This window comes from Mobula birostris, chromosome 12, assembly GCF_030028105.1.
Source record: "Mobula birostris isolate sMobBir1 chromosome 12, sMobBir1.hap1, whole genome shotgun sequence".
NCBI classification, from domain to species: domain Eukaryota; kingdom Metazoa; phylum Chordata; class Chondrichthyes; order Myliobatiformes; family Myliobatidae; genus Mobula; species Mobula birostris.
The window spans coordinates 79,633,624-79,658,493 of NC_092381.1; the positions used below are offsets into that span (position 1 = coordinate 79,633,624).

General features: G+C 40.0%; 1 protein-coding gene across 2 annotated transcripts in view; it reads right to left on the minus strand.

Annotated features, from left to right (window-relative positions):
• Positions 1–24,870, minus strand: part of cdc73 (cell division cycle 73, Paf1/RNA polymerase II complex component, homolog (S. cerevisiae)) — a 329,568-nt gene that overhangs the window by 99,159 nt on the left and 205,539 nt on the right. For both annotated transcript variants that reach the window (XM_072274186.1, XM_072274187.1), the window contains exon 11: positions 11,034–11,091. In XM_072274186.1, the coding sequence (XP_072130287.1) occupies positions 11,034–11,091 (58 nt within the window). The remainder of the gene's footprint in view (positions 1–11,033; positions 11,092–24,870) is intronic.

Here is a 24,870-nt window from a genome sequence, read left to right on the forward strand (position 1 = left end):
ACACCTGGAGTATTGTGTGCAGTTTTGGTCCCTTAATCTGAGGAAAGACATCCTTGCCATAGAGGGAGTAGAAAGAAGGTTCACCAGATTGATTCCTGGGATGGCAGGACTTTCATATGAAGAAAGACTGGATGAACTGGGCTTGTACTCGTTGGAATTTAGAAGATTGAGGGGGGATCTGATTGAAACGTATAAGATCCTAAAGGGATTGGACAGGCTAGATGCAGGAAGATTGTTCCCGATGTTGGGGAAGTCCAGAACGAGGGGCCACAGTTTGAGGATAGAGGGGAAGCCTTTTAGGACCGAGATTAGGAAAAACTTCTTCACACAGAGAGTGGTGAATCTGTGGAATTCTCTGCCACAGGAAACAGTTGAGGCCAGTTCATTGGCTATATTTAAGAGGGAGTTAGATATGGCCCTTGTGGCTATGGGGGTCAGGGGGTATGGAGGGAAGGCTGGGGCGGGGATCTGAGTTGGATGATCAGCCATGATCATAATAAATGGCGGTGCAGGCTCGAAGGGCCGAATGGCCTACTCCTGCACCTATTTTCTATGTTTCTATGTTTCTAAACTTTAAAGGCAACATTGTGCACTGTACCTGCATTAAGAAACCCTGATACAGGTAAACTATTTACCCTCTATGTCAACAAGAATCACATGATAGCAGTGTTAACTCAAAAACATGAAGACTGACAGCATCCTGTTGGTTATTACTCTGCCAAAGACTTTTACACAAATTGTCCCTCAATTATTGAGATGAATTCCAGGCTCCTAGTACCTCTGTGCCACAGGCAAAACTAAGAGCTCTGACTGAAGCCTGTAAGTTGGCAGAAGAAAGATTAGCTAATATCTACATTGATTCTCGATATGCTTTTGGAGTTCTTAATGATTTCGGAAACTTATGGGGACAAAGGGGATTTCTTACAACTGTAGGAACCCCAATCAAGATTGGTCAACTGGTACAAGAACTTGTAATGTCATACAACTGGCATCAGAAGGTGCTGTATTAAAATGTAAAAGCCACTCCAAACTCACTACAATGGAAAGCCATGGAAATGCATTCACCGATGAAACTACAGAAGGGGTAAAAGAAGTAAGAAAAAGTAAAAGACCACAAAGAACACATGCAGTGAAGCCGACAACTGGAATTATGGAAATGAACATGAAGTATACATCACAGATTGACATACAAGATATTTAAGAGATGCAAGTTCAGTGCATTAACTGGGAAAAGTGGCTCTGGATGGAGAATGATGGGAGATTAAACAATGACGCAGTATGTAGGTATGGCACAAAAACAAGCAACTCCAACTGTTGCTTCCTTATCTGATACAGCAGACACACTCCCTAAGACAGAAGAGCAAAAGATGATCGACAAATTCTCCCAATGGTGGTGGAATCCAGAGTTCAGAACGCAAAGATGCAGCCAGAAAATGAATCTTGGAGCAATGGAAACGTTAACATAGTTAAGTGTTACTGCCCCACCTGGTTAATTTTTACACCTACAAGTAGACTACATTTCTTTGCCAAAATGTCAGGATACTCAGACATACTGGTAATACTGGACAGGTTTTTAAGATGGGTAAAAAACTATTTCAGCAAGAAACGTCACTGCCACACTCTGACCAAGGAACACATTTCACTGGGAGTGTTTATTAGGAATTATAGTGACTGATGAATATTAGTGGTCTTTTCATTGTCTACATCACCCAGTCATCAGGGCAAGTTCAAAGATCAAAGTACATATTAAAGACAATAATATAGGAGCAGAATTAGCCCATTTGGCCCATCTGTTCTGCCATTTCATCATGACTAATGCATTTATTCTCTCAGCCCCAATCTCCTACCCTCCTCCCACATCCCTTCATGCCCTGACCAATTGAGAATCTATCAACCTCTGCCTCAAATACACATAAAGACTTTGCTTCCACGGCTGCCTGTGGCAACTAATTCCACAGATTCACCACACTCTGGCTAAAGAAATTCTTCATCTCCGTTCTATAAGGATGCCACTCTATTTTGAGGCTATGTCCTCAGGTCTTAGCTCCACACAATACTCCAAGTGAGGCCTCACCAGTGCTTTATAGTCTCAACATTACAACCTTGCTTTTATATTCTAATCCTCTTGAAATAAATGCCAACATCGCACTTACCTTCCTCACCAGACTCAAACTGCAAATTAACCTTTAGGGAATCCTACACAAGGACTCCCAAATCCCTTTGCACCTTAGATTTTTGTATTTTCTCTCCATTTAGAAAATAATCAACCTTTCATTTTTTCTACCGAAGTGCATGAGCATACACATCCCGACACCGTATTCCATCTACTACTTCTTTACCCATTCTCCTAATCTGTTTAAGTCCTTCTGTAGCCACCCTATTTCCACAAACTTATCTGTCCCTCCACCTACCTTCATATCATCTGCAAACTTTGCAACAAAGCCATCAATTCCATCATCCAAATCATTGACATATAACTTAAAAAGAATCGATCCCAACACAGAACTCTGTGAAACACCACTAGTCACTGGCAGCCAAACAGATAAGGCACCTTTTATTCCCACTCATTGTCCGCTGCCAATCAGCCACTGTTTTACCCATGCTGGTATCTTTCCTGTAATACCACGGGCTCGTAGCTTGTTAAGTAGCTTCATGTGAGGCACTTTGTCAAAGGCCTTCTGAAAATCCAAGCACACAACATCAACTTTTGTCTAACATGTTTGTTATTTCTTCAAAGAATTCCAATTGATTTGTCAGGCAATACTTTCACTTGAGAAGACCATGCTGACTACAGTCTATTTTATTAGGTGCCCTGAAACCACATCTTTAATTATCAAACTCCAATATCTTCCCAGCCACTGAGGACAGACTAACTGGCCTATAATTTCCTAGCTGCATGGAGTGACATTTGTAATTTTTCAGTCTTTCAGAACTATTCCAAAATCTAGTGATTCTTGAAAGATGATTACTAATGTCTCAACAATCTCTTCAGCCACCTCTTTCAGAGCCCTGGAGCATAAATAATTTTGTCCAGGTGACTTATTTACCTTCAAACCTTTCAGTTTCCCAAGAACCTTCTCTTTCGTAATGGTAACTTCACACACTTCATCTGGAACTTTCAACATACTGCTAGTGTCTTCCATAGTGAAGACTGATGCAAAATACTTAAATCAGTACATTTGCCATTTCTTTGACCCCCATTACTGTCTATTCAGCACCATTTTCCAGCAGTCCAATACCCACTCTTCCCTCTCTTTTACCCTTTATGTACCTGAAGAAACTTTTGGTATCATCTTTAATATTATTGGCTAGCTTACCTTCGTATTCCATCTTTAGCTTCTTAATCACTTTTTCAATTGCTTTTTGTTGGTATTTAAAAGCTTCCTAATTCCCACTAAATTTTGTTCTATTATATGTCCTCACTTTAGCTTTTATGTTGGCCTTGACTTACCTTGTTAGCCATGGTTGTGTCATCTTTCCTTTAGAAGACTGTTTCCTCTTTGGGATGTATATATCCTGTGCCATTGCTGCTCTGCCATCATCCCTGCCAGTGTTCTTTTCCAATCAACTCTGGGCAATTCCTCTCTCATGCCTCTGTAATTTCCTTTACTCCACTGCAATAATTATACATCTGACTTTAGCTCTCAAGTATCAGAGTGAATTTGATCATATTATGATCATTTGCCCCTAAGACTTCCTTTACCTTAAGCTCTCTAATCAATTTCAGTTCATTACACAACACCCAATCCAGAACAGCTGATCCCCTAGTGGGCTCAACCAAGAGCTGCTCTAAAAAGCCATCTCGTAGGCATTCCAGAAATTCCCGCTCTTGGAATCCAGCACCAACCTGGTTTTCCCAATCTACCTGCACACTGAAATCCCCTAAGACTATTGTAACATCCTTTTGGCATGCATTTTCTACCTCCCGTTGTAACTTGTAGACTACCTCCTTACTACTGTTTGGGGGTCTATATATATAACTTTCATCAGGGTCTTTTTACCCTTGCAGTTCCTTAGCTCTATCCACAATGAGTCTACATTTTCTGATCCTATGTCACCACTTTCTAATGATTTAATTTCATTTTTTACCAACAAAGCCACACCACCCCCTTTGCTTTCCTGCTTGACCTTTTGATATAATGTGTATCCCTGGACATTCAGCTCCCCACTATAATATTCCCTCATTCCACACACAGCACAAAACACTGCCTCTGGAGCCATTCTCACTATACTATGCACTAATAGATGAGGGATGAACAAATTAGAACAGAGAGAGAGACAAAGTTACAAGACAATCTACCTCACCCAAACCTGACCTCACCTAAGTCCGATGAGCCAAAGCCATTCTAAAGAATGGCACACTCAAAAGAATGGCCGTTTGGTTTCACTTGAATTATTCCTATTTGCCCTTTCTAATGAAACCCTTTTGCTGACTGGTCACTCCTCAAATCAGAGAAACTACTGCAAAACTCTGTCTTCAAAACCTGAAACTGGCACTCTGATTAAAAAGTAGCTCTTTTCGTGCACGAATTGTCCAACGCAGAGAAAACTGGCTGGAACTCTGCTTTTCAAATCTCCAATGTAGAAATGCAGACCTGACTGAAAAGATAGCTCCTTTTTGCACTGTCACTTGCTGATTGTCCGCTCCTCAAATCAGAAAAAAACTGTCACGAAACTCTGCCTTCAAAACTTTGATCTCTACCCTGATTCAATAAGTAGCTCTTTTCACACACCCCTGCTGTGGATTGACATCAAATAAAATCTTGTGATTCATTTCCTGTGGACATATTCAGCAAATCTATAGAATAGTAATTATAACAAGTCGAACAAATGAATGGAACCATCAAGCAACAACTGGCTAAGTATCACAAGGAAGGTGTACCATGGTCTAAGGCTCTTCCTATGGTCTGGTGTAGCATTGAACTCCAAACAAGAAAACTAAATTAAGTCAATTTGAGGTGATAATAGGACATTCTATATCACTGCTGGGAGCCCTCAATCTCAGAGAGGCTGACATATACATTATAGCAGACAGTGTAGTTAACTTTTGTGTGAAATTAAGTCAAGTTGAACAGTCTGCTTCTCAGCCGGCTTCTGTCAATTTGAGTAATCCAAAAGGAGGAGGGCACACTCTGTCCTAATTAAGGAGCACGTAAGGAACCACTGAGAGCTTGCTGGGAAGGTCCGTATCAAGTGCTGTTAATTACCATCTCAGCAGTGAAGATGGAAGACAAAAGTAAGTCGACGTACGTCAGCCAATGCAAATGAGCGAAAAGGGTATCCGATGAGGACAATAAGCACGGTGGTTAACATGATAGTAACCTCTGACTCACTGCCTCTGCTGCTGAGCTACAGTGAGAGAAATCACTCTCCAGTCAGAAGACTTTGCCAAAATCAACAACTACTGGGCATAATGAAGTTTATTTTGATATATTTGTTGTTATACTTTCACTAATACAATGATCATGCCCCTCGCATACTGCTTTACACCAGATCTTTTAAGCAAATTTAATCAGCATTTGGGAAATTACAGCACATCTGACCCTTTTAATGTCTTATCCTAGGATCTCGAAATGTGTATGACAAAGCTATTAAATCTTTTCATGTGTTCACTATAAAATCTACCTTTAACTGAAGGAAACAGGGCATATATCACGTAATTACAAATTACATTGTTCTAGATGAGGTCATGAGTCTGGAATTTTCTGTGATAATATCCAACAGAAAAATATTACAATTTAGCAAGGTCTTGCTAGTAAGGAAGTCTATGTTCATGGAACAATATGTACTTCATGTGCAGAAATGGAGCCTACAATTTTCTTACATTTAATGGGTTAGGAGCTTGTTATTTATAGTCTTTCTTGCTATGTGACATACACACCAACACACTTTACCTTCCAAATCTAGAAGTAAATGAGACATTTCAGGAGGAGATAGTTTTGCATCAATTTTATTCCCATTTTACAGTGTTGCGAGGAGTACAAGAGAGATTTAAAATTTTGCAGCAGCTTTAGAAATGGCAAGCACTGCTGATGCCTTGGGGAAAGTAACAATGGAAATAGTGCCCATGCATAGGAAGGGTGGGGAGGGGAAACACGTGCAGTAATAGGCAAATAATATACTTACATACCTGACAAGTCTGAAGATATAACTAATTTGGCTGATCATATCCATAAGGAAATAGCTAAAATACGTCAATCTGATGGATAGGATTTCTTTGATTGGTTTCATTTAAATCTCGGAAACTCGGGTGAATCAATTATTTGTCTTGATATGCCTTATCATAATTTACGTCTTTATTACTTGTTTATAGGTAATCATTAATAGAATAGTTCAAACTCGCGTAAGTGTGCATACTAATCTGACTAACCATGATATAATCCTATGAATACTTTGAAGAACATATGCCCTTTGATATTTTTATAATTTAGATGGTTTTTGATTATTTCATACTTGACATAGATACAATATACATGTAACTGTTTAGTATGTTTCCTAGTGGCCATAGTATGCATATACAGTTGTTCAATGTGTCCCCTAATGGTTACACTTGTATGATTCTGGAAAGCTCTGGAAGATTATCTGGCACTGCATTATATGAATAGGGTCCATCTAACTGGTTACCTCTCATCTGCAAATTTGAATGAATGTTCCTCATCTTTAGGGTATAAAAGTTGACGAGGTTCTGCCATATTTTAGTATTTGTTTTGCTTTCCTTTTGCTTCTCTTTCCCTTCACTCACTAGCCTCTGCTCCTGTTACTGTCCATTTGTCATTGCAAACCCCCACATCACTGATGATCCCACAATCTCGGACTCCGAAGCTGACGTACAAGCTGCCTTCAGAGAGGTGAATCCACAAAGTATCTGGACAGGATGGAGTACCTGGCCATGTACTGAAGACCTGTTCTGACCAATTGGCTGGTGTATTCACTGAGATCTTGAATTTCTTGTTTCAGCAGTGTGTGGAACCCATCTGCTTCAAGCAGGCTTCAATTATACTAGTGCCCAAGAAGAGCATGGTGACCTGCCTCAATGACTATCACCCTGGTGCTCTTATATCCACAGTGAAGAAGTGTTTTGAGAGGTTGGTGATGAAACACAACTCCTGCCTGAGAAGCAACTTGGATCTGCTCCAATATGCCTACTGAAGCACAGGTCCACAGCAGAGGCCACCTCATTGGCTCTTCACTCAATCCTGGAACATCTGGATAGCAAAGATGCATACAGTAACAAGAAAAAGTTTGCAAATCCTTCACAATTACCTGGCTTTCTGCATTAATTACTCATAAAATGTGGTCTGATCTTCATCTAAGTCACAACAATAGACAAACACGATCTGCCTAAACTAAAAACAAGCAAAACAATTGTACTTCTCGTCAATACTGAGTACACTATTAAAACAATCACAGTCTAGCTTCCAGAAAGTATGTGAACTTCTGGGTTAATGTCTTCAATAAAAGCTCTTTGGAGTCAGGTGTTCCAATCAATGAGATGAGATTGGAGGTGTGGGTTGTAGAGTTGCCCTACCCTATAAAAAAGACACACAAAGTTGGGTTACCGATAGAGCCATATCTTCTCAAGAAAGATCTGCTTATGTGCACCATGCCTCAATCAAAACAACTTTCAGAGGACCTTAGAAGAATTGTAGAGATGTATGAAGCTGGGAAAGGCTACAAAAGTATTTCTAAAGACTTAAGTGTTCGTCAGTCCACAGTAAGAGAAAATGTCTACAAATGGAAGAAATTCAGTACTGTTGCTACTCTCCCTAGGAGTGGGCGTCCTGTAAATATCATACCAAGAGTATAACGTGCAATGCTGAAGGAGGTGAAAAAGAACTCAAGGGTAACAGCAAAAGACTTGCAGAAATCTTTAGAACTTGCTAAAGTCTCTGTTCATGTATCCACTATAAGAAAAACACTGAACAAAAATAGTGTTAATGTAAGGATACCAGAAAGGAAACCACTGCTCTCCAAAAAAAAACATTGCAGCACAACTCAAGTTTGCAAACAACCACCTAGATGCTCCTCAAACCTTCTGGGACAATGTTCTGTGGACAAATCTGACAAAAATTGAACTTTTTGGCAGAAATGCACACTGCTATGTTTGGAGGAAAAAGGGAACTGCACACCAACAGCGAAACCTCATCACAACTGTGAAGCATAGTAGAAGGAGCATCATGGTTTGTGGTTGCTTTGCTGTCTCAGGGCCTGGACAGCTTGCAATCATTGAGGGAAGAATGAAATCAAGACATTTTACAGGAGAATATCAAGGTAGCAGTCAGTCACTTGAAAATTAATAGAAGTTGGATGATGCAACAATGACCTGAAACACAACAGTAAATCAACAACAGAATAGTTTTAAAAGAAGAAATTTCCTGTTTTGGTATGGCCAAGTCAGAGTTCAGACCTTAATCCAATTGAGATATTGTAACATGACCTGAAGAAGGCTGTACATGTAAGGTATCCCAGAAATACTGATGAACTAAAAGAGTTTTGTATAGAAGAATGGTCTTAAGTTCCTCCTCGTCGTTGTGCAAGTCTGATAAGCAGTTACAAGAAACATTTGGTGAAGGTTATTGCTGCTAAAGGAGGTTCTACTAGTTATTAAATACAAGGGTTCACATACTTTTTCCAGCCTGGACTGTGAATGATTAAGCAATGTGTTCGATAAAGACATGAAAAGTACAATTGTTTGCGTGTTATTAGTTTACAGATTATGTTTGTCTATTATTGTGACTTAGACGAAGATGAAGATGAGACCACATTTTATGAATAATTAATGCAGAAAACAAGGTTGTAAACCCAACCAGCTCCATCATGGGCACTAGCCTTCCCAGCATCAAGGATATTCCAAAATGCAGCATCCATCATTAATGACTCCCATCACCCAGGACATGCCCTCTTCTCATTGCAAACATCAAGAAGGACAGAAAGGAGCATGAGGACACACACCAGTGTATCAGGAACAGCTTCTTCCCCTCAGTCATCAGATTTCTAAATGGAGAATTAATTTTTTTCTTCCTGTCTTTCTCCACTGCTTATTTAATTTTGAATAATATTTATTGTAATTTAGATTTTTTATTATTATGTACAGCAAGTACTGCTGCTGCAAAACAAATTTCATGACATATGCTAGTGATGTTAAACCTGATCCTGATTCTGTGTTAAATAAATGGGAAACTACATCGCACAATATCTGGAATAGAATGTGATTAACTTGAGTTATTCACTTTGGTATAAATATAGGCAAAGTTCTGAGAAATTTGGCAATCAATGGAAACCTGAGCATTGTGATACATGAACAAGCAATTAACACACATATACAACAAACAATTGGGAAAGCAATTGATAAGTTAGTTTTAGTAACAAATTTACTTAAGTACAAAACTCAATCATATGGAAATATGCCTGGAGTTCTAAATATAGTTTAATTTCTTGATGCAAGCAAATGCATGCAAAGTTGGGCTTCCAGTCAAGACGGGAGGAGGGGAGGAGAAGATGGCGACGCGACACAGCGCGCGCAGCTGCTCCGAAATGATATCGGTATTTGTTAAGTAGGTACCGTGCACAATCCTGATTTGAAGGAGACAGACAGGAGAAGCACAGAGGAACATCTAGAGAAACTTCTGAAATGCCCGCTTCGCTGCCACTGCTACTGTGCGATCGAGAATCTCCAGAGCAGAAGGTCCCAAATCCTCAGCTTTGCCTATTGCCTGTTGCCAAGGCCGGGATCAGGGTCGAAGCGCTCGGTAGAGATGGTGCTTGGTGCTCGGTGTTGGAGGGCTGGTCGGAGGCTCGAAGTTTTCGGACGGACTCAAGAGTCGGTTCTGGTCGGGTGCTTCCAGGATGTTGCATCAGCAAGTTTGCGGCGCTGGAGGCTCATGGAAAGGAAGAGTTTTTCTTCCTTATACCGTCTGCGTAAGATGATGGGACTTTCAAAAGACTTCGAGACTTTTTTTTACCGTGCCCATGGTCTGTTCTTTATCAAGTAACGGTATTGCTTTGCACTGTTGTAACTATATGTTATAATTATGTGGTTTTTGTCAGTTTTTCAGTCTTGGTTTGTTTTGTGTTTCTGTGATATCATACTGGAGGAATATTGTATAATTTCTTAATGCATGCATTACTAAATGACAATAAAAGAGGACTGTGTCCTCATAATCTAATCTAATCTAATTGTTGGGATAAAGGCACATTCCCAAGACCTGAATGAATCTACATTCCCTCTGAGGTGATCTCAACGAAACAAGCTTGAAAGAGTTGATATCAGATCGGCATTTTCCTTAGTTGAGTAATATAAAATGTGGGATTAGTTTGGAATGGGGAAAGATTTCTTGACTCAAATGCCATGAAACTTTTAGAATTCTCTGTCCCAAAGAGTTGTAAATCCTCAGTCATTGATTATAAATTGAGGACTGAGATTTGATAAACTTTTTAGACATTAAGATGGATAGAACAACCATATATTTATCAATCATGAGGGCTCAAATAGCTTATTGTTGCTTCTCTATATTGCTTCATCCTTATTCCTAACATATTAGAAATATTCAATCCATGTAACAGGCACACAAAAATATTAATTACACCAAAAATTAAAATTCTCAGATTACATTGTGAAGATGCTTAAATAAAAAGTTCTGAATTCTCATAAGGGCCAGGTTAATCTATCCATTTTTCCCTTTAACTTTAATACTTTAAGAGTTTAAGAGGAAGCACTAATAACAAGCTAAGGGACATTAAACCACAGATTGACTGCAGCTGAATTGCTTTTGTGTAATTCCTTGGATACTTTTTGTCTAGGCATTGTCTAGGCACTGAATGATTTTTGGGCTTTATTTATTCTGTCAGGATACTGGCTTCTTTTCACAAACAAAATGTTCATTCAAATCTGATTTTATTTTCCATCCAAGCATCAACAGTATTCATTAAAGGAAACAAAATGGAGACGGTTACATGAACCAAGAATTACAACAATGTCTACGCATAAATTCACTCAAGAAAATAAAACAAAAATATTTCATGAATGTTTTTACCTGGTCGTGGAACAGGCTGAACAGCAGGAGTTTGAGCTTTTCTAGCTGAAGCACCTTCCTGAAAGATATGATGTGTAAAAGTTAAGACAGTCTGAAATTCTCTGGTAGCCTAAAAAAAATTTGGAATGCAATTTTTTTGCAGTGGCTTCTGAAAAGACAATCACAGGGAAGAACAAAGCATTCATGACTTGCATAAGTTTCACATTTGCAAACGTGAATCAAGAAACATTCAGCAATATTTGAGAATTATAGACAATAACCTGCTTCCAGAAAACATAACAGGCAAGCCTAAGATCACAAAATAACACTCACAAAAATTCTGAAGAGCATTTGAATTTCAAGAGAAAAGCATTCTCGATGTAGATAGTAGGATAGTTTTGTTTTATATGATAGACTATGTATTTGAACAGCAGTCTCTGCCAGGCTAACTTCCAAACTGAATTGGCAATTTCCTCATTAACAATACCCCAGTGAATTGGAAGTACAAGTGAACTGCAGCTTCATCTGGAAAGAACACTTGAGTCCATGAAGTGAAATATGAAGTATTATATGAAGTGAAGGGTGGCAAGGACAGATATTTGTATGTCCTTGTACGCAAATTGTTCATTCAGTGAATGTTATTTACAGACCCATGAATGTAGAGTATAGGCATACTGACTTTGTCCATCATGTTCACAACCCACTCATAATATTGCAATATAGGCAGCAACAAACCTCACGTTTCCTTCATTATCTTGCTTCCTTTCAAAACCAGTCTGTTGCCTCAACTTCTCCATGTGATAGGAATTACTTACTCCCCCAGTCATAGGTGAAGATACAGCTTCTAATTACTCTTCTTTAATTTTCTTTTTTTTAAATCACTAATTTTTTATTGCAACACCAACAAATTGCATTCAATACAACCAGTTGCCGATCACATTTTAACTGTTTAACCCAGCCACCCCCAACCTTCATCACCATCACTCCCACCTCTTCTTCATCCCCACCCCCCTCTCCCCTCCACCAACCAACTGAATAGCAGTGCATACACAGACAGAGCATTCCTATTTTAACAGAAGATCTTTTAAGTTAGATATCAAATTTGTCCACATTAAGATTGTGTTTGCTCATGCATCATTTACTCTTGCTGACGATAGTTCCAGGTAAGAAATGTCCAAAAAGCTCCGAAGCCAGTGAGTACTTGAAATATCATGAGGAGGTTTCCAACAGGATTACAATCTTCTTAGCTGCAGTCAGGCCTGCCAGCCAGACTTTGCGTGTTTTTTTCCGTAAGGGAAAGGTGGGAGTCATCATTAAGAAGACGTACAGCAGGGTCCATTGGTAATTGTACCCCCATTAGTTCTGTAAGAGTACTGATAACCTTCCCCCACAAATCAAAAACCCCTGGATATTCCCATTCAACATGTATAAAAGAGCCAAACAAGAGGAATTCTGCAGATGCTGGAAATTCAAGCAACACACATCAAAGTTGCTGGTGAACGCAGCAGGCCAGGCAGCATCTCTAGGAAGAGGTACAGTCTCGGCCTGAAACGTCGACTGTACCTCTTCCTAGAGATATTGCCTGGCCTGCTGCGTTCACCAGCAACTTTGATGTGTGTTGCTTATATATAAGAGCCAATGGCTCTTTGGGAACAAAATGAGCAATATGGGTCAGGAACCAGTCCCATTTGATGTCTAATTCTCGGTGTTAAATATGCTCTATGACAAAATTTCAACTGCATATACCGAAGATTTGGGTTTTTCGAAGCACCGGCAGCATTATCCCAAATCGCATCCCAGTCTAAGTCTTGTCCCAATTCAGATATGTCCCTATCCCAGGCTTTCATTCCTGATGTGGGCATATATTTCTGGGAGTTTATTTTATCATAGATATATGACACTATCTGTCCTGGAGCACTCTGTATCCAACTTAAAATGGTTTGGTCCTTTAAATCTGACCCCCAGGTAACCACATAGGCTTTACAAGCTGATCTTACTCTGAAGTAGAAGAAAAGAGAGTGCTTATCAATATTATATCGAGATACCAGTTCTTGAAAGCTAAGGATAGTACTTGCCCCATTAATATCTTGAAGAGTAGTAATACCTTTATCCTCCCAAGTTCTGTTAGTGAATGGTTTCCCTCCAGTTAGAAGATGATTATTGTTCCATAATGGAGATGATTTGCACCATACGCTTTTAAATTTTAGGAATTTTTCTGCTGCTCTAAACACTTGTAGCATATGGATTAAAATTGGACCGTAATACAAATCACATTTTTTGGTAGACATACCTATAAGGAGAAAGTCCTTCAACCTTATTGGTGCTATTAGATCTTGTTCTATATTTTTCCATGACAAAACTTTATCCTCCTCCATCCAATAGCTAAGACAAATGCTCAGTGATACAATTTAAAATTTGGACATGCCAATCCCCCATCTGACTTTTTGAATTGTAGAGCTAACCACTTTATATTGGGTTGTTTACTGTTCCAAACATAGCATCATAGTAAGGAGTCCAATGTTTGCCAATATCCTGCTGGAGGCGCAAGTGGGATCATTGAGCCGATAAAATCAATGCAGGATAAGATGTTCATGTTAATGACCGATATACGGGCTGGGACTGATGGTGGCAGGTGTCTCCATCTATTAATATCTTCTATGTTTTTCAAAATTAAAGAGTAATTTGTTTTAGCCACAGGCGATAGGGAAGTATTAACTTTACTACCCAAGTAGAGGACCTCATTTGTAACCTTAGCTGGAGAAGGAGAGACACCTTACTTTTATCAAGTCAAGTCACTTTTTATCGTCATTTCGACCATAACTGCTAGTACAGTACACAGTAAAAACAAGACAACGTTTTTCAGGACCATGGTGCTACATGAAACAATACAAAAACTACACTGAACTACGTAAAACAACACAAAAACTACACTAGACTACAGACCTACCCAGGACTGCATAAAGTACACAGAACAGTGCAGGCATTACAATAAATAATAAACAAGACAATAGGTACAGCAGAGGGCAGAAGGCTGGTAGTCCGATGGCTTGGGGGGAAAAACTGTTACATAAATAAACAGCTGAGTCTGGGATTCCATCCGTTTCTGTACTCCCGCTGAGTATTTCGTTGGAGTCGGATGCAGTACAATTTAATGTCCATTGGAGAGCAGAATGGATGGGAGAGCTGGCCGGCTAGGGCTTGCATTTTTTCCTGGCATAGACTCCTGCCCACTCGCCTCGCTTCCGCTTCCCCGCACACCGCTTACGACGTCCCCACCCCCGGCCACCGGCATCAGGCCACTCCGAGGACTGCAGGCCCAATTCCCTCAGCAAGATGAGGTCGTGCAATTTAACCAGCAGATCTTCATGAAGGTTTGTTTTTGGGTAATCTCTGTATTGTAGCAGTATCTGGCGATGGTAGATAGTTGCTCTGTTATCCATTGCCCTAAACCCTAATTGTGCCTTAAAATTAAATTTAAAAACTAAATTAAAGTAGCACCAGATCCGAAAGGCCACTGCTGCCGTGCCGCACCACCTGCTGGATCATCTGTATTAGTCAGCATCATTTATACAGATTTACCTGTTATTAATCAGCATCAGCACTGATTTTGACAAATTAACTTTGTGTCCGGAAAGATTTTCAAATTGCTCGTGTTTTTAAAACATAGGGGAGAGTTTGTTGCATATTTGCCATATAAACTAGTGTGTCATCTGCGTAAAGTGATATTGAATGTGATGTTGTACCTATTGCAATAGGGGAGATCTAAGGAGAGTTTCTAATTAAATGTGCAAGTGGTTCAATAGATACAGTAAAAATTAAAGGAGACAAAGGGTCCCCATGTAGTGTGCCCCATCCTATGTCAAATAACTCTGAGAAACCTCCTGGCACACATACCCAGGCTGAAGGATTAGCATACAGTGTTTGAATCATATTGATAAATTTATCGCCGAACTTAAATTTTTTTAGAACTCTCCAAAGATATGGCCATTCAAGGCGATCGAATGCTTTCTCTGCTTCTAGAAATAGCAGGTCACAGGCAGGCAGGATTTTATATGTTGCACTCAGTACGTGTAAGAGCCGGCGAATATATCAGATGCCAGACGTCCCCTGATAAAGCCCGCTTGACCTGGGCTAATTATTTTCCCAACTACTGTCTCAAGTCTACTGGCTAGGACTTTGGAAAATATCAAGGAGATTGGACGGTAATTGGCACACTCCAAGGGGTCCTTACCAGGCTTAGGTATAACAGTGATCAGGGCTGTGTTTAGACCTCTATGGAAAGTGCCATTTTCAAAAGCATAGTTTAATGTTTCTAACCATACTGGTCCAAGAATATCCCAAAACGCTAGGTAAAGTCCCACAGGTAGACCATCTATACCTGGTGTATGGCCCTTATTTGTAGCTTTGACTGCTTTAAGTAGCTCATCCAGTGTAATAGAAGAGTCTAGAGCTTTGGTGTCCTCTAATGACAACATAGGGAGGTCTAATCCACTAAAAAAAATCTGCGAAGTCATTCTCAGAAGGAACTGAGCCACTTGTATACAGTTCTTTAAAGTAATTCTTGAATGTCTCGTTTATCTCCTCTGTTGAAGATACTACTCCATGTTTAGCACATCTAATCGCTAGTATAGACCTTTTAGCTTCCTGTTGTTTGAGCGTTAGTGCCAAAAATGCTGCCTTCTGCGTAATACTTATGTTTGGTTATATGGATCATATATTCCGCCCTGCTTCTTAATAAATCATTTAATTCTGCTTGTTTTGTTTTGAGCTCGTTTTCTGTTTTTATGGTGTATCTCCTTTTGAGATCATTCTCCAAAACCTTACATTCTTCTTCTAGGGTGGAAATCTTCTGAAGCCGGCTTTTATGTAGATGGGAACTGAACCATATGGCGTTATTTCGTAAGAAACCCTTGATGGAGGCCCAAATCACTGTCACATCCGAGACACTATTTTTATTCAAATTTATAAATTCCGTCAGTTTTGTTCTCAGTTGTGTTAGAAATTCATCATTTTTTAGGAGCTCCAACTAGTAGCCTTATTTTTAATTCTGCCATAATTAGAAGTAGATATGACTGGGTTGTGATCAGATAGATGTCTGGGCAAAAATTCTATTGAGTGTACCAGAGGCAGCAAACCGGAGGATATAAGAATGTAATCTGTCCAAGAGAAAGTTTTATGTCTTGTGGAGAAGAAGGTATAGTCTTTAGCAGATGGAGTATGCACCCTCCACACATCAGGCAAATTTAAATTTGTTAGAAAAAAGTTAAGTGCTTTGGAAGCAGATTCTTGAGAGCTTGATATAGTTGAGGAAGATTTATCAAGGTTTTTGTTTACCAAAGTATTCATGTCCGAACCAACTTTTAAGTTGGTTGTCACTTAACTTCAGTAATTGTGAGGTAATTGAGGGAAAAAATTCAACCTCAAATATAGTTGGGGCATATCGGCTAATGAATGCAACTTTTTTTTACCCTGAATGGAAGTACAGCAAAAAGCTAGACGTCCTTCATTGTCGGTGCCAGTCCTTTCAATTGATACATTAATACTACGTCTCATTAATATCATAACTCCTTTCTTACGAGCACCATCAGCTGATGCCACAACGGGTTTATAAAAGCGGTTTTGAACTCTGGGAATGTCATTAGGTTTAAGATGTGTTTCCTGTAACAGCGCGATATCTATTTTCTTTCTGCATAAGAAATCTAAAACCTTTGAATGCTTGTAGGGAGACTTTAATCCTCTAACATTAAACGATACAATAGCAAGACTTTCTAATTTATCTGTGTTGCTCATCTTCCCCTGGATCTGTTGTTGTAAGTTGGTGGTGGAGCCCTGAGTTACCCCCTTCCCACCCCCCCTCGCATTCAACCCTTTACTTTGTAACATCTGTGAGTGTCACTCAGCAATGTCAAACGCTGAACATTAACTGCCTCCCTCTAGCACCAACAAATTAGAAAGGCAAAGCAGCTCTCATCTATATACTACTAAAACTCTCATGCTCTGTCTGTTTGTGACCTCCAATCAGCACAAACGCTGCATTACAGCAGTACTTTTTTTGGCTACATCAAATTAAAATGCGCTAACTTACAGAATGCAGGCAAAGTTCAGGGTTATATATTCCTATAAAATTGCTCATTCGCCAAAAATCAACAGGCTGCCTTTCAACTGAGAGCCAATCGGCCATCATGAAAATCGGGATGTGACAGCCTGACGCATGCGCACGCCAGCCTCAGCAGCGACATGCAAATGGGCAGGGCAGCTCTATTTCGAGGGCACAAAATACTCTGCAGATGCTGGGGTCAAAGCAACACTCACAACACGCTGGAGGAACTCAGCAGATCGGACAGCATCTGTGGAAACAATCAGTGAACGTTTCGGGCCGGAACCCTTCATCAGGACTGAAGGGGGAAGGGACAGAGGCCCTATAAAGAAAGTGGGGGGAGGGTGGGAAGAAGAAGGCTGGTAGGTTCCAGGTGAAAAAACCAGTAAGGGGAAAGATAAAGAGGTGGGGGAGGGGAAGCAGGGAGGGGATAGGCAGGAAAGGTGAAGAAGGAATAGGGAAAAAGCACAATGAGTAGAAGGAGGCAGAACCATGAGTGAGGTGATAGGCAGCTGGGGGATGGGGCAGAGTGAAACTGGGATGGGGCAAGGGAGGGGGAGGGATTGCAAGGGGTCACATTCTGCAAATCACCATCAGAATGTGCAGGATTGGACAGATCTAACTACCACCCATCAATAAGAGATAATTAAATCTTATTGTAATGACGTACTTCGAGACACCCATAAAACCCTTTGCTACAATCAAAGGACAGCGGTGACTATATCACGTCCATTTAGAAGAGCGCCAACCACATCATCAAGAATAATCAGCATCCTTTGGTGTTAGTGCTTCGTATCTTCTATACAGCATTAGGGTAAAAAAAAAAATGGTCAGCCTAATTATGCAGCATGGAAAGGGAAAGGGGACATTATGGTCAAGGGATGACGCCAAACGTCGTCGGGAAGCGGCAAGGAGAGAGCGAGAACAACAATCAGACGAGGCCAAGGCCGCACGAATCCAGGATCAAAGAGTCAGGACAAAAAAAGATGAGAGAAGAAGAGACAGAGGAGGAGAGGCATGCACATCTCCAGGATCAGAGACAAACAACAAACAGTAGAAGAGCTGAAGAGATGGGGCTGAAAGGGCTGCACGTCTCCAGAATGACAACAAGAGACACAAAGGTGGCAGATAAACCAGAAATGATGCCATCAAAAGTGTCCTTCGTTAAATGAGGAGCAGCCATATTTGCTTTGCTACGCGTCGTTCTTCTTTAATAAACTGAGGTTTTCTACTTCGGTTTCCAAAGCAAAGCGATACCAATAGCACTCAGGAAAATTTAATGTTCATTCTGCTCATATCAGACTGCACTACCCTTCTCTCAAAGGGTGCCCCAACGGGTCACCCCATTGCCTAGTAGACAATCATATCAAAGAGACAAGAAAAAAAACCTGGTCAAACCCGTTAACCTGTATAATTAAAACCATTCCTGTCTCAAATATAACATATAATCAAGACCTCAACAGCTCTCTTGCAGGAGAATGCTGCTTTAACAGACCGTTGCTTAGCGATGGCGCCAGTGACATCTTATCTCGTGCCCAGGAACATAAACAAGTCTACTGGAGACATAACCCGAAATGAACATGTACAACTAAAATTATTCAGAACAAACTGCTGTTTTTCAGCTTCATTCTCGATGAAGTATGACATTTGGGTGTATTGAATATCACCTTAGAAAGTAAAAGATAAGAAGTATATTCTCGGCGGACTTATATCACCTTAACATATTATCCATGTACAAACGAGTTAACTGAGGACGTTAACTTGCCCCTGCCTGTTAGATTGCGCATACAGGCTGGTCCGAGCTCTTAATGCAGTCCCATCTTCTCCCGAGTGGCGTGTGGACTTTGTCCAGGGTCTTCTTCCATACCTCCCAGCACCAATGATTTCAGAGCTTCTTTCGCTTCCTGTGCCAAGTTAAACAACATCTTCATGCCCTTGATATTCACTCTCAAAATCGCCAGGTATATGAGGAACGAGTCGATCCCCTTCTGTCGAAGCTTAGCACGGATCTCCTTGTATCCCTGCCATTCCTGCATCGTGCCGGGGTTGTAGTCGGCGAAGAATTGCAGCTGGGTGCCATCAGGGAGAGTAGGTTTGGCTTTCCTCGCACCCTCCAGGATAGGCTGCCGGTCGGCGTACCGTAGAAGCCTAAAAACCATGGTCCGCAGTCTTGAGGTGTTGTTGGAAAAGATCCTATGTGCTCTATTGATCTCCAATGGAGTGTTGTGGGAATTCTTGAGCACTGGAATCCAATTAAGCAGCATCTCCTGGAGGTAACCTCTTGGATCGTTGTCCTCAGTGCCTGTCAGTAAGTTGACCAGCCGCACATTGTTTCTCCTGGATCTGTCCTCCAAGTCGTTTAGCTTCTTCTGTATCTTAAGTCACCTCCACGAGACAGGAGTTAGTAACTTTCTCATTCTTGCGTAAGTTAACCTGAATGCTGTCTATTTTGTTGAAGACCGTGCTAAATTTTTTAGCATGGATGTCCGCTTGCTCCTTAAACGACCGGAGAATGTTGCCATTCTCTGCCATATGCTTCCGTATGGGGTCGAGAGCCTTTTCCAGTGACTCCTTTAGCATATGGGCTACCATTTCTTGCAGTGATTCCATCTCCGTTGTCATTGTTTGTTTAATTAGCATAGCTATTTCCTCGGATGAATAACTAGCTTGGTGTCGTCTGCTGGTATCTTGTTTCTTGGTTGAATTTGGATTTTTTTTGAGGTGATATCTTTAGTTAGATCTTTCTCCAACTCAACCTTGTATTAAGACTGTCTATGAGCCCTAAAGAACGTGAAAAAGGAGGTTTATGTGTCAGCGCTCAATGCTGTGCTGCCATCTTGCCTCGTGCCTCTCCAGAAGTCTTTAATTTTCTAAGATGATTCTTAATTTAGTGGCCACTTTGCCGCAGATAACAGCAACATACACCACATGTCCATTTGATCAAATGAATTTTAGAGAACTCTATGTCCATACTTTTTTCAAGAAATGAAAGGGCCATCTTGTCCAAATTTCCTGATATTCATTAATCTCTATTGAAAAGAATATTTATTCAGTTGGTACTTCAAATAAGATTATTAAAAATTACTGAGATACGCAAGAGCAATTTAGTTGGAAACTCATCAAAACTCTGGCTACATAATTTTCTTAACCAAATTATTTATAAAAAACAAACCACCTACTGAGTTACAATGTTGTACATCTACAAGCAGACTTCTGTAAATGGTAAACTATGGCCCTTTATGTAAAATTCCTTTGTCAGTTATTTTATACTCTTCTCACTATTATGACACTAAGCCCCTCTTTCTTAGCTTGCAATAACTGCACTCCAAGAAATTCAGTCTGCAAGTACTAATTTAAACTAATCAAGGTTAGACAACATTTTAATCCAAAATTCATAAAGAAAGGAAGGTTACATATGACAAAGGAAGCATCAAGAACACATACGGAAGATTATGCAAGGTCACCATGGTTACACGAGGACAACAAAACCTCTGCAACAAGATTTTTTTTGTCAGAAGTAGGCAACACAGCAATTAAATAATGAATATACAAATCTACAGGTTTGGATTACTCTCTGCACTTTAGCTATTCAGACATAAATGTTTCCAATCCGTGGAACAAAAACCAATAATAAATTTGTCAATTGATAATTCAGCACAATGAAACATATAAATTACACAAATTGTGTCAAATACTAAATCACCAATGAATAGTTTCAATAAAAAAAACTTATGAACACCATGTTTCAATTATAATTACAAAAAAGTTTTGTATTGCTTCACGACAATACTTCAAGGTGTGATTTCTCTTGATCTGCAACGTTGAAAATGAAGGTATTTGGATTTCAAATTCCCAACATTAGACTGCAAGACATGTGAGAAAGCTATTACCAGTATATGCCCTTCGGACTAAGTCACAAGCATTTCCCTTTTAAATGTGTCCATATGTGTCTCATGTATAGTGTCCCGGAAAATAAGTGATTTATTATAGAAACAGAAGAGCCCATCTGCGTACATAATATAAAGAAAGAAGCAAATTTTCCCAAGTCAACCCATGAGTATTTCCTTAGTGATTACCTAGCTCTGAGAGATTCAAATACGTTTCATCACTTATGATTATACACAACTATCACTAAATGACAATTTCAATGTTGAAATGGAAAGCCAGAATGTGAACAATTCCCTCTAAAGCAATTACAGGCTTTGGAATTAAATGGTTGCTTTGCATGCACTGCACTCACAATATTCACCTTGCCTTCAAGCAGTTCAATTCAATAGCAACCCAAAGCTTACTTCACTTTATTGTCGCCAAACAATTGATACTAGAGCGTACAATCATCACAGCAATATTTGATTCTGCGCTTCGTGCTCCCTGGAGTACAAATCGATAGTAAATATTAAAAACTTAAATTATAAATCATAAATAGAAAATAGAAAAGGGAAAGTAAGGTAGTGCAAAAAAATCCAGAGGCAGGTCCGGATATTTGGAGGGTACGGCCCAGATCCAGGCCAAGCTTCAGACATTGCTTGATTTTTAAGTGGTGTGACCCAAATTATCTGTGTAACACACCTGTGTGAACCAACGATCGTCTTAGAACACTGCATCAAAACATTTCTAATATCACCCTTTTAATTTTTTATTAGCCATGTAAGTGTGGTTCCTATTGCCAAATTTGAAACTGCTGGAGGTAATACTTGTCCTTAGCCCTGATGTATAAAAATGTTTATAGGTTCTTAACGGTCCAGACCAGTAAATCATTATTGTTTTCTCTCTACTTTTCCATTGCAATCTCTCAGCATGCTCATCTGTCTAAAAGTTATGAAAACCTGCATGCACTTGTGGGTGATAGTTAAACATGAACAGTTTATATAATCGACTGCATCATTCTTTGATAAGGTATTGCATAAATAGCCTTGTGATAGTAGATTTTTAAAGAGACATGCTTCAGAATGCCAAACACTCTCTCTTACATCTTTATAAGAAACTACTATGTCAAGTTTCCCACTATTCACAGACACGCTGGTTGGCAGGGTAATTGGGCATTGTAAAATGTTCCATGATTGAGCTCGGATTAAATTTGGGATTGCTGGGCAGCACAGCTCAAAGGGTTGGAGGTATCTATTCCACACTGTATCACAATAAAACAATCAATAAATAAATGTCTTCTGTGGCAAGATTTGATTATGCTTTTATAGGTTCTCTTGTTAAATTAGATAACAAACTCTTTTATGTTTTGATTCTTGTAATGGAATGATAATTTGGGAGTTGTATTCAAACAGTCACAAGATGGCAGATAGCATGGTCACTGAGGCCTCTCTGGCTCCAGTCCATGGTGAAATGTCTTGCCCTGTTTGTCTTTTCTATGACTGAAAACACTGATCATAAAAAAAACACTAAAATCAGAATCAGAATCAAGTTTATTATCACCAGCAAGTGTCGTGAAATTCGTTAACTTAGCAGCAGCAGTTCAATGAAATAGATAGATAACATAGAAGAAAAATAAATCAATCAAATTATATATCTATTGAATAGATTAGCAATCGTGCAAAAACAGGAATGATATATACTTAAAAAGTGAGATTGTGTTCACAGGTTCAACGTCCATTTAGGAATCGGATGGCAGATGGGAAGAAGCTGTCCTTGAATTGCTGAGTGTGTGCCGGAACATGCCACCTCAGCACTGCAGGAATACACTGCCCAGGGCAAATAAGAAACAAGGGTTAACTGCAAAGATTCATACACTACTGAGAGGTCAAGGTGCTGCCTTCAGATCGGAAGTGAGACGACTTCAGCACTGCAGGACTATTTCAAAAGCACAGACTGAAGCATAATCAGGGAGGCAGCTACCTACGATCATCACGTCAACATTGATGATTATGCGGGATTGGTGACTGGCTACATCAGAAAATGCATTGAGGAAGTTACCATGATTAAACACTGCACTGCCAGGGAAAACCAGAAAGCATGGCTGACTGCAGAGGTTGATGCACTAGATCTGTGAGCTAGGTAACAAAGTTGCAGTGCAGTTATGACCTAAAACATGCAGCAGACCCTTGAATCGAGACACTGCCTTCAGATCAGGGGATAAGATGACTCTGTTAAGAGTCATGCTCTCTGTGCCATCAGGAAGGCAAAGCTACAGAAAATGTTTGGTGGAGTTTTGCATGTATCAGGTTGTAGGCATTGATGGATCATGGCTGAAGGAAGGTTGTAGCTGGGAGCTTAACGTCCAAGGATACACATTGTAGCAAAAGGACAGGCGTGTAGGCAGAGGTGCTGGCATGGGTCATTTGGTAAAAGTGAAATCAAATCATGAGAAAGAGGTGACATAGGTCGGAAGGTGCTGAATCATTGTGGATAGAGCTAAGGTAATGCGAGGGTAAAAAGATGATAAAATCAGCAGATGCTGGAAATCTAAGCAACACACACAAAATGCTGGAGGAACTCAGCAGGCCAGACAGCATCACATATCCTGATAAGGGTCTCGGCCCAAAACATCGAATGTTTACTATTTTCCATAGATGTTGCCTGCTGTGTTTCTCCAGCATTTTGTGTGTGTTGCAAGGGTAAAAAGATCCTGATAGGAGTTATATAAACCCCCAAACAGTAATAAGAATATGGTTTACATATTACAGCAGGTAATAGAAAACACATGTCAAAGGACAAAGATACAATAGCAATGGGGGATTTCAGTATGCAGGCAGCTTGGGAAAATTAGGTTGGGGCTGGATCCCAAAAGGGGGAATTATAGAACGCTTACGAGGTGGTTTTTCAGAGTAGGTCGTGGTTTAGCACACCAGGGGATCAACTATTCTGGATTGAGTGTTCTGCAATGAACCAGAATTGATCAGGGAGCTTAAGGTAAAGGAACCCTTAGGGACAAGGGATCATAATATGATCAAATTCACCCTGAAATTTGAAAAGCAGAAGCTAAAGTCATATGTATCAGTATTACAGTGGAGTTAAGGGAATTAAAAGAAGAGTTGGTCAAAACTGATTGGAAAAGAACACCTGCAGGGAAGACATCAGAACAGCAATGGCTAGACTTTCTGGAATTTAGAAGGTTCAGTATATATCCCAAGGAGTAAGCAGCATTCTAACAGCAAGATTACACAACTGTGGCTAACAAGGAAGTCAAAGGCAACATAAAGGCCAAAGAGAAGGCACATAATACAGCAAAAATTAGTGGGAAGTTAGAGGATTGGGAAGCTTTTAAAAACCAACAGAAGACAACTAAAAAAGTCATTCAGGAAAAGATGGAATACAAAAATAAGCTAACCAATAATATTAAAGAGGATACCAAAAGTTTTTCCAGATACAAAGTATAAAAGAGAGGTGAAAGTGGATATTGGGCTGCTGGAAAACAATGCTGGAGAGGTAGTAATGGGGTCAAGGAAATGGTGGACAAACTAAGTACAGTCGGCCCTCCGTATCCGCGGATTCAACCAACTGCAGATCAAAAATATTTGGAAAAAAATCCAGGAAGTTCCAAAAAGCAAAACCTGGATTTGCCGCACACCGAGCACTACGCTTAATCCACGTGAATTAAGTGATGTGTAGTCTCACCCTGCTGTAGCCTCCCGCCATTTCACAGATCCTCAGTCTCTCTCCAGCACTCATTGTTTGAGCACTGTTCGCCTCGTGTCTCGTTCATTCGCTACCTGTGTTGTGAGCACCCTTTGTTTCTGTGAAAAAGTGGCTCCTAAAAAGCAATTAAGTGGTCAAAGCAATTCCTCAAAGGCTAAGAGGGAACGTAAAGTG